At 40.9% G+C, this 19,722-nt stretch overlaps 1 protein-coding gene across 1 annotated transcript in view; it reads left to right on the top strand.

Annotated features, from left to right (window-relative positions):
- The window catches only part of OPN5 (opsin 5), a 116,708-nt gene that overhangs the window by 33,544 nt on the left and 63,442 nt on the right, over positions 1-19,722 (top strand). The window contains exon 2 of the mRNA XM_075201348.1: positions 9,064-9,216. Coding sequence (XP_075057449.1) covers positions 9,087-9,216 — 130 coding nt within the window. The 5' untranslated portion in view covers positions 9,064-9,086. The remainder of the gene's footprint in view (positions 1-9,063; positions 9,217-19,722) is intronic.

The raw sequence follows: 19,722 nt of genomic DNA on the forward strand, positions 1-19,722 counted from the left end.
TAGGAGGGTGGCCTGGCCATGCCCAATGATGCATTATCAATGGTATTTTAATTTGCGGTATCATTGCTAGTTTTAATGTGCATTATAAATTTTATTTTAAAAGTGCGGTATCATTGCTAGTTTTAGTGTACGTTATCAATGGTATTTTTAGTGTGTGATATCATTGCTAGTTTTAATGTGTGGTGTTAATACCCATTTTAATGTGGTGTTTTGGTGATTGTTTTAATGTACAGTATTTTAGTTTGTGGAAGCAATGATTTTTCTTATGCAGACAACCTAAGCGAGCCCTCTGGGAGAGCTGTAAGTGTCATACTGTGGGCTGTAGGTGATGTAACTCAGGATGTGTCCCTATGCCCTTAATTTTAGATTTTAGGGGCCCCCCTGTCTTAAGTGCCCCGGGCCCCCCGAAGCCGTAATCCAGCTCTGGGTTCACATGACAAAAGGCAATCAAGAAATTAAAGGACCACTGCACCTTCAGTGGTATGTTAGTAACATATTTCCCATGGCTTAACAAACATTATTAATAATATTCCCAATCCACCACCTCTATGACTGGCTGTAGTAAATTCTGTATTATATCCTCCACTGTCAATATCCTCTAGTTCCACACTTGAAGACAGTACACTTAAAGGGACATATCATCAATAATTTTCTTTGCGTAATTGTGTCTATTGTGTTTATGTTATACATAGTTTTATCTTGTCGCTTTGTATATGCTGTGCTTAATATCAGAAAGATGAATCTGTGACCTTTGTGTGATATTTCTCATTCTTTTTAGAACTAGCCAATCCCTCAATGACATCATACCTCACCCCCAATTATGTCCCACATATCTATTAGGCCACACCTCCATTCTATTGCAATGTGAGAGGATTATCACACCTTAATTAAATTAGTAGCAGAATGGTGGGAGAAGATGAAGGCAGTCTGGGGAAGAGATAGGTGAACCTCGGAACTCTACTGAATGGTGAGCTCTGCAAAATTCCTTACTAGCTGCATTATTAAAACTAGGTCCAATATCAATACATTCAACACTCTTATTTACACTAGATAAAAGCAAAGGGAAAATACAAAAATATAGATTTTAGAGACCTTTTAAAAGAGGATGTCCCTTTATTAAATTTTTAATCCTGGCTTCCTCCTTATTTCAGTTTTGGGTAAATCTTGTGGAACTGAACTACAAGTACCAAGATGCCCTGTCAATATCCGGAGAGCCGAATGTTGGTTAGTTAAAATAAAGTTTATGTTACAGCTTTATGCATCCAATCCCTGTTAGAAAATAAACCTGTTTAGATTTCCTAATTAGGACACATCTATGTCTGTCATTATCAACCCCAAGGCCTTAGGCTACCGGCATGAATTATCCAGAGATTTGTTCTTTGTGGTTTGTTATCTGTAAATGAACCGTGAATTATGGTTGATAAGTAATTATTTGATGCTTTGTCAAGTCAAACCAGTTTATGTTACTTTCTATGAGTGCTGCCGGGAATTGCCTGCAAGAGTCTATCTTAATACTTGGGTGGAAAATAAGAGCATTCTCTGCCTCGTGGCGGATACGGAGGTGATCAGAACTTGTTATTTGTATTTCATATGCTAAGGGTGATTTGTGTAACTCACATGTCATTATTATGATGGCTCAATGCTTCACAATTCATCATCATCACCATTTATTTATATAGCGCCACTAATTCCGCTGCGCTGTACAGAGAACTCACTCACATCAGTCCCTACCCCATTGGAGCTTACAGTCTAAATCCCCTAACATACACACACACAGAGACACACAGACTAGAGTCAATTTGATAGCAGCCAGTTAACCTACCAGTATGTTTTTGGAGTGTGGGAGGAAACCGGAACACCCAGAGGAAACCCACGCAAACACGGGGAGAACATACAGACTCCTCACAGATAATTTCACACTAAAATGTCAGTTGTACAGCAAGGCCCAGTATTGTCTCATACTGACTTTCTTCTCTTTATTCATATACCGAGTTTTTATTACTTTCTTTTTTCTCTTAAATTTGGTTTGTTAAACCAGGCTCCGATATTCCGATATTTAACGCATTTTGCCAGCGGAATTTGGCAAATGAGAAAATATTTTCTTTTGTATTTTAGGAAGTGATGAACATACTTGCCTACTCACCCAGAATTTCTGGGAGGCTCCCGAATTTCAGGGGTGTGACCCTGGACTCCCTGAAGAGAAGGGATCCTCCCGGGTCGTGGTGGAGGCTGGGCTTAATCTCACCATTTTGTGATATCAAGCCCCCCCCCCCCCCCCACAATGCAATGCCTTGAATTTCGGCATTTCATAGCAGGGGCGGGGCCGTAGTCATACATTTGTCACATGACCTCCTCTCTGGGATACCCGGAGAGTGGGTAAGTATGGTGATGAATGAGCAGTTTGGTGTGCGGTTTATTCCATGAATGTTAGGCTAGAAACTGTGCACAAAATGTGAGTTTATTTATTTTTAATCTTTCGGTATAAGGAGCAAGGATAGGTACAAAGTTGCTACTCCAGGGGTAACAATCTTGTTAATTACACTGGCTCCCACAGCCCAAGGGAATTGGGAAGAGCTATAGCAAGTTAATTGGTGTGGCCTATTTTTCTGAATACAAACTTTTGGCAGAATATTGAAAAAAGGTATTTCCTCTATATATGCCTTTTTCCCTGTATACAGATTTACAATAAAAATAAAAATGTATTTATTCCTACATGCTACCAAAGAAAAGTCCTGTTTGTCCCAAAATAAACATACATTTTTCTTGGGCAGAGTGGGAAAAATTTAAATGTTCCCAGGAACCTGATTCTTTGCACATATGTGAAAACTGGTCTGGTCCTTGGGGTACAAAACAAAGAGGTGAAATGGTTCAAATATCAAAACTGCTGCTTCTGTTATTGCCATTAGCAGTATAGAATATGAAGAATAGTTTAATCTTGCGATATAAAAAAAGTTTCCCAAATGTTATTGTTACAATAATAAGTGGGAACATTATAGCTAATTTTAAATTAAATTATTATTTTTACAACATGATGACATTTTGTGCCCAAAAAAATCTTCAGTTTTAAAACAAAGTTTCCTTGGACTGTGTCACGTCAGCTTAGCCTGGCTGTATTCCAAATGAAGGGACATTATACAGAAATATATATTTGGCACAGCCTTATCCATGTTTTTCTGTTGGACCTTGTTCATCAACAGTTGCATATTGTGAGCTGTGGAACTTGGGAATTACCATTTCATTTTATTTTGGCCACATAGGTTCCTTTACTATGGTGGAAATTTATTTTTTCTTGTCTTGTGTGAATATATCATATTGCATCTTCAAATGACATTGCTAGATACAAAAACAGATTACACCCACGCATTTCATTGGCTATATGTGGAAAGGGTCAGTGAAACAGAGTGTTTTTATTTTTAACTTACACAGTGGAAGAACCTATAACATCCAATAAGACCCTTGTTTTCATTAGCCTACCCTACACTAAACCAATCAAAGCTATTTCCTGATTGGTTGCCATGGGTGCAAGTTTGCACCTATTTTAGTAAATAGCCTTCTAGATGGTTATTTACAGAGGTAAAGAAAAACATTTTTCTGATCTGGAAGGATTTTGTCATACAGTGGATTAAAATTAATTATTATTATTATCATTATTATCTGTTATATATAAGGAGCCACAAGAGGTCCGCAGAGCCGTACGTGAAATTTACAGTAGGGTACAAAGACCAGACATCTACTAATTAACAAATTATACACAGATAACTTGGTAATGCAGAACAAGTTGTTTACAGGAGAATGAGTGATGGTAATGTCCCGTGTGAACTAGGCCCGGGCTCAAGAGAACAGAGCTAGGGAAGCAGCCTTGAGGTATAGATGGTGATGGAATAGTAGAAGGAGAACACAAGTAAATAGGGCCCTGCTCATGAGAGCTTACATCCTAAAGGATGATATTCAAATTATGGAATTATGGAGGAATTTCTGTCATTTCTGAGGTTTTTGACAAAGCAAATGGACCAAATCTTAACACTACCTTGAAAGTAGTGCTTTTAGCTAATTTTAGTGAAGGTCCTTACATTTACAACCCCACGAGCATTGAAGTTACAGACCACTAAGTAGAATAATGAGTGGGCAAAATTAGTAAATGTATTCCTTGTTGGAAAATGACCAAGGAGCCACAAAGAATGTGCATTGATGCTAAACATGACCCACAGATTTGTACAGCACTAGCCGATTGTTGACCCCCCCCCCCTCCCCCGTTCGGGATTGATAATTCAACTATTGGATTAAACTAAAATAAGACAAATGTTGATTTAATAAGACTACAGATACAATGTAGAAGAGCCAAAGACTTCATGACTTTGCAAATATAGCAGGATCCTTCTCAGTACCATGGACAGTATCCCTGTAGAAGCTATTAAATATAAGATAGGACACTATATGAACAAAAGTATTTGGCCACACCTGTTAATTATTGAATTGAGGTGTTTTAATTATTGCCAGATAATCAAGCACCTAGCCATGCAGTCACCATTTGCAAACATTTGTGATACAAAATGTGTCGTTCTGTAAAGCTCAGTGCCTTCAAACGTGGTACTGTGATAGGATGCCACCTTTGCAATAAGATGGTGCGTGAAATTTCATCTCTGCTGAATATTTCATGGTCAACTGTAAGTGATTTTATTATAAAGTGGAAGCGTTTAGGAACAACAGCAACTCAGCCACGAAGCGGAAGACCACGTAAAATCACGGGGGGAATCAATGTCTGCTAAGGCGCATGGTGCGTAAAAGTCGCCAACACCCTGCTAATACCATAGCTGAAAAGCTCAGAACTTCCACTGACATCTATGTAAGCACAAAAACTGTGCGGCTGGAGCTTAATGGAATGGGTTTCTGTGGCCGAACAGCTCATGCAAGCATCACATTACCAAGACCAATGCCAAGCGTCGGATGGAGTGGTGTAAAACACACCAACACTGGACTGCGGAGCAGTGGAAACGTGTTCTGTGGAGTGACGAATCAGGCTTCTCTGGCAGTAAGAGGGGTGAGTCTGGGTTTGGCGGATGCCTGGAGAAAGTTACCTGCCTAACTGCATTATGCCAACTATTAAGTTTGGTGGAGGAGGGATAATGGTATGGGGCTGTTTTTCAGGGTTTTAACTGGGCCCCTTATGTCCAGTGAAGGGCAATTTTAATGCTTCAGCATACAAAGTTATTTTGGACAATGCTATGCTTCCAACTTGTGGCAACAGTTTATAAAAGGCTCTTTAGTATTCCAACATGACTGTGCCCCAGTGCACAAAGCAAGGACTGCAAAGACATGGTTTGATGAGTTGGTGTGGCAGAACTTGACGCCTGCACAGAGCCCTCAATCGAACACCTTTGGGATGAACTGGAACGGAGATTATGAGCCAGGCCTTCTCATCCAACATCAGTGCCTGACCTCATAAATGCTCTACAGAATGAATGGGGACGAATTCAGAAAGGCTACAACATCTTGTTGAAAGTCTTCCAAGGAGAGTGGAAGCTGTTATCGCTGCAAAAGGGGGACCAACTCCATATTAAAGTATATGTATTTGAATACAATGTCATTACAGTCCCTGTTGGTGTATTGGTCAAGCGTCAGAATACTTTAGTCCATATAGTGCATCATCTTATCCTTTTGGCCTGAGGCAACTACTCAGCGCAGTTGGTCATTTGTCTAGTGATACAGCAGCCAAGGGTCCCGAGAGGGAGGGGGAAGGGATGTAGCAGGTACATAGTGCCCTGCCTTTGTAGTGGGTGGAACCACCAATATGGTGTGGCCCAACCCCATTCAGAGCTTTTGGAAGGGGCCTCGAGAAGTTGCTGTACTGGGGCCTGAAATTTCTCTTGGCGGCGCTGCCTGCATCATCTCATGTCATTCCATTTCTGTCTAGCGCCTCTTCAGTATAATCTGCTAGCCAGGTTTCATATTGGGATTTTATTTCACAAAGGCAGTATTTCTTCTATGCAAAAACACCACCTGAGGAAAGGCTTTCGCCTTATCATAAGGAAGCCTTAGACCCTGGAATATCAATGGAAGCATTCTCTGTGGTGTATGATTACGATTTGCCCAGTACACCACCCACAGTTACATATTGCAGCAGTAGGGGATCTTAGATACAAAAGCATCACTATTGACCTGTAGCTTAAAACAAAATTACTCTGGGCACTTCTAAATGAACTGTGGAAGATTTATTCAATTTCCGCGGCTGGTGTCAGACTCTCACAACTGTTTTGTTATTACTATCTCTAAATAAATTGTCTGGGGGATAACAAGTGATTGAATGGGGAAAACATACAAAGGTCAGTATGACATCTCTGTTCTCCTATTCTTGAAAGTCTATTGAATTCCTTCTTATCTGCACAATTTAATTAACAACTCTAGGACATTTCTTTGCAATATAACTAGTATTCCATTACTCTATTAAATATGAAAACATTTGGATAACTTAATGCAATTTATTTATTTTTGTGCAAAAAAATAATATATTATTCAAATTATTAGGCCTCTGTTTCCGAGGCTGAAGATATCTATCTATCTATCTATCTATCTATCTATCTATCTATCTATCTATCTATTTGCTATACAATATTAGCTATGCTAACACATAATTTCTTGTTGTCAATAATTGAACCAGTTTTGATTAGAATGTTGGGATATCACATGATCATTTTGTATACCCTGGGAAAGAATGGAAGCTAGGGGGGTAAATGTATCAAGCTGAGAGTTTTCCGGCGGGTTTGAAAAACCAATCACATTCTAGCTATCATTTATTTAGTACATTCTACAAAATTACAGCTAGAATCTGATTGGTTGCTATAGGCAACATCTCCAGGTTTCAAACCCGCTTGAAAACTCTCAGCTTGATACATTTACCCTTAGATGTTTTGTTGAAAATTAAAATTCCATTATTATAACCTCTTACTCATTTAGGGCCGGTATATGTCACAATGCTGTGTAATACAAAAAAAAAAGACTTATTCAGTTATGTCACTGTCTGCCCCAGGGGAAGTTACAATCCTGTTTCCTCACCCCAGATATATAGACACACTGGAGTCTATTTAGTCAGAAACCATGTGACCTGTCAGCATGCCCTTAATGCAGCCCACAACACCCAGAGGAAACTGACATGAACACGTGGAGAACATACAAATTACACTTAGATAGCAGCAAGGTCATCTCTGCAACCTTGCATTGTTACCATGGGTTAATTACATACTTGCCAACTCTCCCGGAACGTCCGGGAGACTCCCGCATTTTGCGTGAGTCTCCCGGACTCCCGAGAGAGTGTGGCAATCTCCCTGATCTGCCCAGAAGTGGGCAGAATACGGTTCAAACGCCGCGATTCACCGGGAATCGCGGCGTTCGCCCCCGCCCCCATTTTTCGGGGCCCCACCCCCTACATGCCTACCACTTACCAGCAGCTCCCGGAAAAAAAAATGAAAAGTTGGCAAGTATGGTTAATTAGACTGCAAGAAACTGGAATAAAGAGGTTAAAGTACAGTATATTAAAACATGTACGTGCATATCAAATGCTTAATTCTCATCAGAAGATGATCACAACTCATCTGTTTAGAGACACAGCAATGGAAGTGATACAAATCCATACACCAATAATGGTTGCAAAGCCGTGACCTGAGAGACAACTAGAGATTTGTGATATGTGATTGGTTAGCCAGGGTTTTAGTCTGCCCACAGTCTTTGCCCAAGATGTCATTCCACCGTTGAATTTTCCCACTAGTTGGGTACAAAAACCATTCTATGGAAAACTTCTACCCAAAACATTATTTTGCATTACAGCATTTTATAAATCGAAACATTTGAGATCTATATGTGTGTTGAAACAAACTAAATTACATGGTGACATTTATGAAAATTAGTCCGCATGAAATTTATAGGGGTACATTATATAAAAAAGTAAACATTTTTATATCAAGATCAATAAAGTTTATGTATCACTGCGGAGGTCTCCCTTCTGCTCTACTGAGTATGCACAGGGTTCAAGCGTATGAGCGACAAAAATATATATATATATATATATATATATATATATATAAAAGCTTTTTTTGTTCTTTAAAAAAAAAAAGGCATTATTTCAGTCTATTTATTCAGTTGACACCATTCTGAGATGGAGTTAACCAAACAAGTTTCTTTACGTGATAATTAAACTCCCACATCCATAAATATTATAAATATAGAATGTGTGTGTGTTTGTTTTTATGTTTTATTTTTTTTGGGAGGGTGAGAAGATTTAGATTTTTTGAACTATTTTTGGGGTTTTAATACTTTACTTCTAAATCTTAACAATAGCCATATGTTTGGTTCATGCATTCATGAATTCTTGTACTGTTTGAGTCCACTCCTGGGAGACTCCATCGATCTATCACCCTTTCTGTTAAAAAAAAGTACTTCCTTATGTTGTCCTTCAGTCTTCTTCCCTTTGATTTCAAAGCATGACATCTCACAATATCTTTTCCTAAACTATAGACTAATGTACATTAAAGCCACATTGCTAAGTGCATTGTACAAGAAAAGAAGCAATGCTAGTGCCATTGGTAATGAAGCAAAGAAAAATAGTGCTGAAATATCCTCACCTCCATCCTATACAAGTATTCTATAAGGTTTTTACTACTGCTTGACTACACTACTTGCTTACCTTCCTATCATCGAAACTATAACTCCGGTACCTTTCTCTGTTGTCCTTGATATAACAGTCCATCTGTATTAATTCTGTGTTTGGATTTTGGACTTCTGTGTCCCACATGCATATTTTATTACATTCTAGATGTCATTTTTTTACTGCAGTTTAGAAAATAAAGGCAAACATCTGTTACTTCACTATATATACCCCTGTATGTGCATCATGTCTTACTTCCAAGTGAATTGATAAGTTGAATATTTACTCAGACCAACAAAAAATGCCTGCCTCCACTATGTGTACAGCAGATGAATGGTCCACCGTATTTGTTCTGTAATTGCTTCTGCAGTCACAGGTAAATCTTTTACTTGCAGAATTGAACACACACATTTTCTTTGTATCCACAGGTATGACTGGCACTTGAAGCAGGATGGCAACAAATAAAACGTTACTTGATTATTATGGCCTTATTCCGATGTTTGACAGAGGTGAAGACATATTTATTTCTAAACTTTCAAAAGAAGCTGATATCATTTCTGGATTATACCTGTTGATCATTGGTAAGGTTTTTCATCTTCCTACAAATATATATGACAGCCTGTATGTACTTATACTTTAAAGCCTGGTATCCCTGGGACTTGTAGACTCCATGTTCTGTCCTTGGGTATGAGTTACTTGAACAACACAGCAGTATATGACATTGAGGCAAGAGCACTTTGTTGCCTCCCGCTACGGATCCTGTACCCCAGTGCCTTCTAGCACTAAGTTCACTTCCCATAACTGCAATATTAGGCACCTGGGGCGATGAATAAGCTGCCGCAGAGGATTCGGGAAGCAGTCAATTAACAATAAGTTAATAGCCTGCTTCCGAGCTTTGCTAACCATCACTTAGAGATAGATGAATTGATTCACATATGACTTGCTGAATTGGCCCAGATTTGCCCAAAATCGCCCTAATAAGTCACACCTCCTGGAGATTCAGGCCAATAATAGTGTATGGAATGCTAATAAGCCAATAAACAATGGTCAAGAAATGTTAGACGTCTATAGCATTAAAAAAGGAGCGCACCGCCTCTCTGGCACTCATTCTTCTGGCTTGTACTAAGGAAGAACACCTGTGAATGCTACAGTTTGTGGCTGTAACTTGTGACATGAGCTGTGTCTTGTCAAGGGATGATAAGGACAAACATTTACTCTTGGCTCATGGTCAAAGGTGGTCAGATGAGGAAGAAAATTTACCATAAGGCAATAAGTCTAATTCTTGCATGTGCAATCGAGGTACAAAATCAAATCTCCTAATGGTGCAAGGTAAGCAAAGAATAGAAAATATACTTAAACAAGCCACATTGCTAATTACATTGTACAAGAAAAGAAGCAATGCTAATGTCAGTGGTAATGAAGCAAAATAAAAATAGTGCTGCTGCATCCTCATCCCCATAAGCATCCAAATTATGCCTTTAAGCATTAGGGACCTGATGCTGAGTAGGATCTATGCCTATTTGTGCAGCGTTAAATCCGCAAATATGTACTGTGCATGCAAGCCGAACACATATGTGAGTATGCAGAGTTGCATGGATCTGCATTTGCTACACCTTCTGATTGGAGAAGTAGATTGAGGGAGAGAAGTTTTCAGATTCTGGTGATATAGCCCAGCAGAATGAAATTGCATAAGACAACCTATTTTTAGAGACTGCTCGTAAACTTGTGTCAAGTGCGACGGTGAAGAGGTATAGTCATGCAACTAGATGCAGCTGTCATTCAGCAAGCACCTAATAAGTGCAAAGAAAAATTGGCTGCTCCACCGGGTGGTGTACGGCATATCGATGCCGAGTACCCCGACAAGACTTACCCCGACATGAGGAGTTCGAAGGGATCCTTCCCGACCATCAACGATGACGACTCCTCTTCAAAGCGACTACACCCAATCACGATCAAGTAACAAGCTGGCTCCACTTCATGACGTCATTCACCATGGCGACGGTATTATCGCTGTTGTTAAGGGGGTAATGTAAGTATGCACCCATGTACAATGTAGAAGGCTTTATAAACTACATTGTACATGGGAACATACTTACATTACCCCCTTAACAACAGTGATAATACCGTCGCCAATGATGAATGACATCATGAAGTGGAGCCAGCTTGTTACTTGATCGTGATTGGGTGAAGTCGCTTGGAAGCAGAGTCGTCATTGCTGACGGTCGGGAAGGAGCACTTCGGAGTCCTCATGTTGGGGTAAGTCTTGTCAGGGTAGTCATCATCGATATGCTGACTACCACCGACTCCACCAACTGCGTCTGAGAGGCACAATGTTCCCCACACCTTTAACTACTCCAAAATATTATACTATGTACAGTCATGACCAAAGGTTTTGAGAATGACACAAGTATTGGTTTTCACAAAGTTTGCTGCTTCAGTGTTTTCAGACCTTTTTGTCAGATGTTGCTATGGTATACTGAAATAAAATTACAAGCATTTCATAAATGTCAAAAGCTTTTATTGACAATTACATTAAGTTTATGCAAAGGGTCATTATTTGCAGTGTTCACCCTTCTTTTTGAAGACCTCTGCAATTCGCCCTGACATGCTCTTAATCAATTTCTGGGCCACATACTGACTTATGGCCGCCCATTCTTGCCTAATTAATGCTTGGAGTTTTTCAGAATTTGTGGGTTTTTGTTTGTCCACCCGCCTCTAGAGGATTGCCCACAAGTTCTCAATGGGATTAAGGTCTAGGGAGATTCCTGGTCATGGACCCAAAATTTTGATGTTTTGATCTCCGAGCCACTTAGCTATCACTTTTGCCTTATGACATGGTGCTTCATCATGCTGGAAAAGGTATTGTACATCACCAAACTGTTCTTGGATGGTTGGGAGAAGTTGCTCTTGGAGGATGTTTTGGTACCATTCTTTATTCATGGCTGTGTTCTTAGGCAAAATTGTGAGTGAGCTCACTCCCTTGGCTGAAAAGCAACCCCACACATGAATGGTCTCAGGATGCTTTACTGTTGGCATGACACAGGACTGATGGTAGCGCTCACCTTTTCTTCTCCGGACAAGCGTTTTTTCCAGATGCCACAAACAATTTGAAAGGGGATTCATCAGAGAAAATTACTTTACCCCAGTCCTCAGCAGTCCAATCCCTGTACCTTTTGCAGAATATCAGTCTGTCCCTGATGTTTTTCCTGGAGAGAAGTGGCTTCTTTGTTGGCCTTCTTGACACCAGGCCATCCTCCAAAAGTCTTCGCCTCACTGTGCGTGCAGATGCACACACACCTGTCTGCTGCCATTCCTGAGCAAGCTCTGCACTGGTTGGAGTGAGCTCACTCACAGTTTTGTCTAATAACTAGAGATGGGCGGGTCCGGTTCTCCGAGAACCGAACCCACCCGAACTTTGGGTATCCGAGTACCGAGCTGAGCAGCTCGGTACTCTCCCGCCAATTCCGAATCCAAATCGAGGCCGAACGTCATTGTGACGTCGTCGGATCTCGGGACTCGGTTCTCGCGATACTTCAACTTTATAAATACACGCCTCCACAGCAATCCATCGCCATTTGACAGAGGGAGAGAGCAGGGTGTAGTCATAGGCTAATTAGAGCAGGGACAGAGAAAGAATACAATATTGTTCTTGCAATTGCTCTAACCAAAATCGCTAGTGCAGAGAGGAGGATAGAGGTTTATTATTTTTTCTTCATATTTGGCACTCCCCAGCGCTTTTGGGTTGTCCCCCATAATTGTGCATTAATATTTCTGGCTGTCAAAAGTCATATCTGTCAGCAGTATCTACTCAATAAATGTTAGCACTCCTCAGTGTTTTTGGGGTGTCCTCTCTAATTGTGCATTAATATTTCTGGCTGTCAAAAGTCATATCTGTCAGCAGTATCTACTCAATAATTTTAAGCACTCCTCAGTGTTTTTGGGGTGTCCTCTCTAATTGTGCATTAATATTTCTGGCTGTCAAAAGTCATATCTGTCAGCAGTATCTACTCAATAATTTTAAGCACTCCTCAGTGTTTTTGGGGTGTCCTCTCTAATTGTGCATTAATATTTCTGGCTGTCAAAAGTCATATCTGTCAGCAGTATCTACTCAATAAATTTTAGCACTCCTCTGTGTTTTTGGGGTGTCCTCCCTAATTGTGCATTAATATTTCTGGCTGTCAAAAGTCATATCTGTCAGCAGTATCTACTCAATAATTTTAAGCACTCCTCAGTGTTTTTGGGGTGTCCTCTCTAATTGTGCATTAATATTTCTGGCTGTCAAAAGTCATATCTGTCAGCAGTATCTACTCAATAAATTTTAGCACTCCTCTGTGTTTTTGGGGTGTCCTCCCTAATTGTGCATTAATATTTCTGGCTGTCAAAAGTCATATCTGTCAGCAGTATCTACTCAATAAATGTTAGCACTCCTCAGTGTTTTTGGGGTGTCCTCTCTAATTGTGCATTAATATTTCTGGCTGTCAAAAGTCATATCTGTCAGCAGTATCTACTCAATAATTTTAAGCACTCCTCAGTGTTTTTGGGGTGTCCTCTCTAATTGTGCATTAATATTTCTGGCTGTCAAAAGTCATATCTGTCAGCAGTATCTACTCAATAAATTTTAGCACTCCTCTGTGTTTTTGGGGTGTCCTCCCTAATTGTGCATTAATATTTCTGGCTGTCAAAAGTCATATCTGTCAGCAGTATCTACTCAATAATTTTAAGCACTCCTCAGTGTTTTTGGGGTGTCCTCTCTAATTGTGCATTAATATTTCTGGCTGTCAAAAGTCATATCTGTCAGCAGTATCTACTCAATAAATTTTAGCACTCCTCTGTGTTTTTGGGGTGTCCTCCCTAATTGTGCATTAATATTTCTGGCTGTCAAAAGTCATATCTGTCAGCAGTATCTACTCAATAATTTTAAGCACTCCTCAGTGTTTTTGGGGTGTCCTCTCTAATTGTGCATTAATATTTCTGGCTGTCAAAAGTCATATCTGTCAGCAGTATCTACTCAATAAATTTTAGCACTCCTCTGTGTTTTTGGGGTGTCCTCCCTAATTGTGCATTAATATTTCTGGCTGTCAAAAGTCATATCTGTCAGCAGTATCTACTCAATAATTTTAAGCACTCCTCAGTGTTTTTGGGGTGTCCTCTCTAATTGTGCATTAATATTTCTGGCTGTCAAAAGTCATATCTGTCAGCAGTATCTACTCAATAAATTTTAGCACTCCTCTGTGTTTTTGGGGTGTCCTCCCTAATTGTGCATTAATATTTCTGGCTGTCAAAAGTCATATCTGTCAGCAGTATCTACTCAATAAATGTTAGCACTCCTCAGTGTTTTTGGGGTGTCCTCTCTAATTGTGCATTAATATTTCTGGCTGTCAAAAGTCATATCTGTCAGCAGTATCTACGCAATGGATTCAAAGCAGTCCACATATGATCTAAATGAGCAACCAGGTTCTGTCACCAGTCCTGATGTTAGTGTTCCCAGTACGTCATCTGGCCAAGGCGATGTCAAACAACAGAGTGTTTTCAAATTAGTGCAAAAAACAAAAACCAAAAAAAAATTTACTGTATTGAAGCGAAAACGAAGTGTAACTGAGCAAAAGTTAAGTGACGATAAAAAAAAAATTGCAAGCATGCCATTCTACACACGCAGTGGCAAAGAGAGAATGAGGCCTTCACCTTTGGCTATTAGTGGCAGATCCCAAAAAGTTACCCAGCCTACAATTGGTGCACAACTACTGTTACGCGTCAAAGCTGAGCTGCAAGATACCAGTGAGGCATTACAGGAGAATATTTGCTCTGATTCACAAATGACAACAATCCCTGTGGAGAGTCCATCCAACAGTGGGATGTCTAATCGTGAGCATTCTGCTGATGTGTGCCTTAATAGCCCGAGTGTAGCCGGTGATACCCAAATTGAGGATGCCACTTTGGAATTAGAAGAGGATGAGGGGGAGATTTGTGTAGGCGACGAGGGCGCTAATGAGGATGTTGATGAGGATGAGGTTGTTTGTGTAAGTCCTGCACCAGTGGCAGCAGTTCTGGCACGTGACAAGAAAAAGGCCATTGTCATGCCTGGGCATAAAACAAAAAAATCCACTTCTTATGTGTGGAATTATTTCTACCCAAATCCAGACAACAATTGTATAGCCATTTGTAGTGTATGTGAAGCCACAGTCAGTCGAGGGAGGGACCTTAACCATCTTGGAACCTCGTCTATGTTACGCCATTTAACGAGAGTTCATGGCAAAGTGTTGGGAAAAGCTGAAAGTTCTTCCCAAAAGAATACAAGCACTCCCTCATCAGCTAAGACCCTCCGCTCACCGACATACCGACGGCCACAAAATACACCCACCACACCATCCTCATCAATATCCTCAGTAGCGCTCGGAGTTAGCCCGGCATCCCACTTAAGGCTGGATGACTCCGGCACTATTATTGATTCCTCTGAAGAAAGCGTTAGTCCTGCTGCTGCTGTTGCTGCTGCTGGGGGTGAATCGTCATCCCAGAGGCAGGTGAATAAAATGAGCAGTCCTACATTTCAGCAATTAACTGTGAAACAATCCTTTGCGAGGGGAAGCAAATATGACAGCAGTCACCCAGTCGCCAAGCGAATCACAGACGCCATGGCTGCAATGTTAGTGTTAGATCTGCGTCCAATCTCCACCATAAACGCAGCTGGTTTTTCACAGTTAATTGAGGTTTTGTGTCCGCGTTACAGAATTCCATCGCGACACCATTTCTCCCGTAAAGCTATTCCACAACTATACCAAAAAGTGTGTAAAAATGTAGAGATTGCGCTGAAAAATGCCATTCTGCCCACTGTTCACTTAACCACAGATATGTGGACAAGTGGAAGTGGCCAAACCAAAGACTATATGACTGTGACAGCCCACTGGGTTGGTCATTCACCTTCACCAGCAGGAACAGCAGCAGCATGTACACCACTACGTAACATTTGTCACAGGCAGGCCACTCTTTGTATCACCGGCTTCACTAACAGGCATACGGCTGACAATTTGTTACGCAAACTGAGAGATGTGATTGATGCATGGCTTATACCACTCGGACTCTCCCCAGGGTATGTCATTTCAGATAACGCCAACAATATAGTGCGAGCATTACAGCTGGGTGATTTCCAACATATTCCCTGTTTTGCTCACACCATCAACTTGGTGGTGCAGAGCTTCCTACGAAACAACCGTGAGGTGCAGGAGATGCTTTCGGTGGCCCGTAAAATTTCAGGCCATTTCAGGCATTCAGCCACAGCATGTAGGAGATTACAGCAGCTCCAAGAGCAGTTTAACTTGCCCTGCCACCAACTTAAGCAAGAGGTGGTAACTCGGTGGAATTCCACCCTGTACATGCTTCAGAGGATGGAGGAACAGCGCAAAGCCATCCAAGCATATTGCACAAGTCATGACATTGGGAAAGGAGGGGGGATGTATTTCACTCTTGCACAGTGGGGAATCCTTTCAGTGCTGTGCAAGGTGCTGAAACCATTTGAAGTTGTGACATGTGAGGTCAGTGCAGACTCTGCTAGTTTGAGCCAAGTCATTCCTTTAATTAGACTATTGGAAAAGCAGCTTGAGAAAATGAAGGAGGAGCTGAAAGCAAGCAATTCAGCAAAGTATGTTGGCCTTGTCGATCAAGTACTTAATTCGCTTCACAATGATCCTCGAGTTATTAAGATCTTGAACTCGGATCAGTACGTTTTGGCCACTGTGCTTGATCCAAGGTTTAAAACCTACATTGAGTCTTTACTTGTAAATGAGCGAGATGTGAACTTTTGCAAGGAGCTATTGCTCAGCAAGTTGGCCGCTGAACTGGGCCTCGGCTTGACGACGTGTCCTCCTTCACTTTCTCAAGCTGTTGCTCGTAAAAAATTAAATTTCCAAAAAAGAAGCAGGGAAGACACAGGGGGCAGACGAGAACAATTTAACATCTGGGCTGGTTTGAAGGATTTTTCAAAAAAAAGTGTCACTTTGCCCATAAGTCCATCCAATATGAGTATAAACATGCAAAGGATGGTGGAGGATTACTTTCAAGAGGTAGTTGATATGGAAATGTCAGACAGTCCCTTTCCTTACTGGGAAGAAAAGCAAGCTATTTGGAAACCCATGTACAAACTTGCTTTGCAATACCTAAGCTGCCCACCCTCCAGTGTGTACTCTGAACGAGTGTTCAGCACAGCAGGGAACTTAGTCAGTGATCGCCGTAGAAGGTTACTTCCCAAAAATGTGGAGAAAATGATGTTTATAAAAATGAACTACATCTTCCACGAGGAAGGCCTTCACCATCCAAGACATGCAAGCACTGACTGTTCTCTAATGGCGGATTCAAGCGGCGATGAATTGATAGTCTGTGATGATGACGATAACACTGATGAGGGTGAGGATGAAGCTGAAGATGATGCCGATAACATCTTTTTAAAACTTTCTATGTAAGTGTAGGGTGCAATCTACCCCCAAAGAGGAAAGGGACTTGTGGCATTTCCATATCACATACCATCTTGAAAGGCTGCTGTTAGGGCAATTTATCCTTAAGGGTAGGGTGTCATAGACAGAGTGACCCTAAACTGGCTTTGTCCATTTTTCATAATATTGTACAGTCTATAATGGCTGAATTTTTTAGTATTTTATACAAGTGGAGGGGGGCCTAGAGAGACAGAAACCAAACTGGCTTTCTCCATGTCAATTAATATTGTACAGTCTATAATGGCTGAATTTTTTAGTATTTTATACAAGTGGAGGGGGGCCTAGAGAGACAGAAACCAAACTGTCTTTCTCCATGTCAATTAATATTGTACAGTCTATAATGGCTGAATTTTTTAGTATTTTATACAAGTGGAGGGGGGCCTAGAGAGACAGAAACCAAACTGGCTTTCTCCATGTCAATTAATATTGTACAGTCTATAATGGCTGAATTTTTTAGTATTTTATACAAGTGGAGGGGGGCCTAGAGAGACAGAAACCAAACTGTCTTTCTCCATGTCAATTAATATTGTACAGTCTATAATGGCTGAATTTTTTAGTATTTTATACAAGTGGAGGGGGGCCTAGAGAGACAGAAACCAAACTGGCTTTCTCCATGTCAATTAATATTGTACAGTCTATAATGGCTGAATTTTTTAGTATTTTATACAAGTGGAGGGGGGCCTAGAGAGACAGAAACCAAACTGGCTTTCTCCATGTCAATTAATATTGTACAGTCTATAATGGCTGAATTTTTTAGTATTTTATACAAGTGGAGGGGGGCCTAGAGAGACAGAAACCAAACTGGCTTTCTCCATGTCAATTAATATTGTACAGTCTATAATGGCTGAATTTTTGGGTATTTTATACAAGTGGAGGGGGGCCTTGAGAGACAGAAACCAAACTGGCTTTCTCCATGTCAATTAATATTGTACAGTCTATAATGGCTGAATTTTTTGGTATTTTATACAAGTGGAGGGGGGCCTTGAGAGACAGAAACCAAACTGGCTTTTTCCATTTCTTTACATATTTAACTATAAGTGTAGGGTGTAATATACATTCAAAGACGATGGCTGCATTGCCAATATGCATAGATGGAGAGGAAGACAATCTGTTTTGTGTGTAGAATAGGCCTACCAACGAAGAATTAAACTGTTTTTTGGGATGATTTATTACCTCAACAATTAGATTACTTGTCTCTAAAACAGTTGGAGCACTAAATTGGGTTAATTTAGGCCCAAAAACATGGATTTTCCCAAAAAATAGCAAAACAAAACCAAACAAAACCAAAACCAAAACCAAAACACGCAATGGAGGTTTTGCAAAACCAAAACCAAAACCAAAACACGACGGTAATCCAGATCCAAAACCGAATCCAAAACCAAAACACGGGGGTCAGTGACCATCTCTACTAATAACACAGCCATGAATAAAAAAAGGTACCAAAACTTCCTCCAAGAGCAACTTCTCGCAACCATCCAAGAACAGTTTGGTGATGAACAATGCTTTTTTCAGCACCTTGCCATAAGGAAAGAGTGATAAATAAGTGGCTCGGGGATCAAAACATCGAAATTTTGGGTTCATGGCCATGAAACTCCCTAGACCTTAATCCTATTTAAAACTTATGGTCAATATTCAAGAGGTGGGTGGACAAACAAAAACCTACAAATTTTGACAAACTCCAAGCATTGATTAGGCAAGAATGGGCGGCCATCATGTGGCACAGAAGTTGATTGACAGCATGCACAGGCGAATTACAGAGGTCTTCAAACAGAAGAGTCAACACTGCAAATATTGATTTGCATAAACTTAATGTAACTGACAATAAAAGCCTTTGACACTTATGAAATGCTTGTAATCTTACATCAGTATACCATAGCAACATCTGACAAAGACGTCTAAAAACACTCAAACAGCAAACTTTGTGAAAACCAATATTTGTGTCATTCTCAAATCCTTTGGCCATGACTGTATACAAAGTTTAATTTATTATAGCAGTGGTTCCCAAACTTTTGCAGTTCACGGCACCCTTAGAGTCTCCAAATTTTTTCAAGGCACCCCTCCAAAATAATTACTGAGCAGTCCTGTTTTAGAAGTAGTTGGGTCAAAAAATTTTAATAAGTATTTAGGTCAGGACAGAAATACTTATTTAGTTGTATGCAAAAATGCCCCCTCTACATCCAGACACACTGCCCCCTCTGCATTCAGTCACTCTGCCCCCTCTTACGCTGCCCCCTCTGATGCTGCCCCCTCTGCCCCCTCTGACTGCCCTCTGTCACGCTGTCCCCCTCCTCTGTCACGCTGTCCTCCTCCTCTGCCCTCTGTCACGCTGTCCTCCTCCTCTGCCCTCTGTCACGCTGTACCCCTCATCTGCCCTCTGTCCCCCTCCTCTGCCCTCTGTCACACTGTCCCCCTCCTCTGTCACACTTTCCCCCTCCTCTGCCCTCTGTCACACTTCCCCCTCTGCATCCAGTCACTCTGCCCCCTCTCACGCTGCCCTCTCTGCCCTCTGTCACCTCTCACTGCCCTCTGTCACGCTGTCCCCCTCCTCTGTCATGCTGTCCCCCTCCTCTGCCCTCTGTCACGCTGTACCCCTCCTCTGCCCTCTGT

This window comes from Mixophyes fleayi, chromosome 3, assembly GCF_038048845.1.
Source record: "Mixophyes fleayi isolate aMixFle1 chromosome 3, aMixFle1.hap1, whole genome shotgun sequence".
Taxonomy (NCBI): domain Eukaryota; kingdom Metazoa; phylum Chordata; class Amphibia; order Anura; family Limnodynastidae; genus Mixophyes; species Mixophyes fleayi.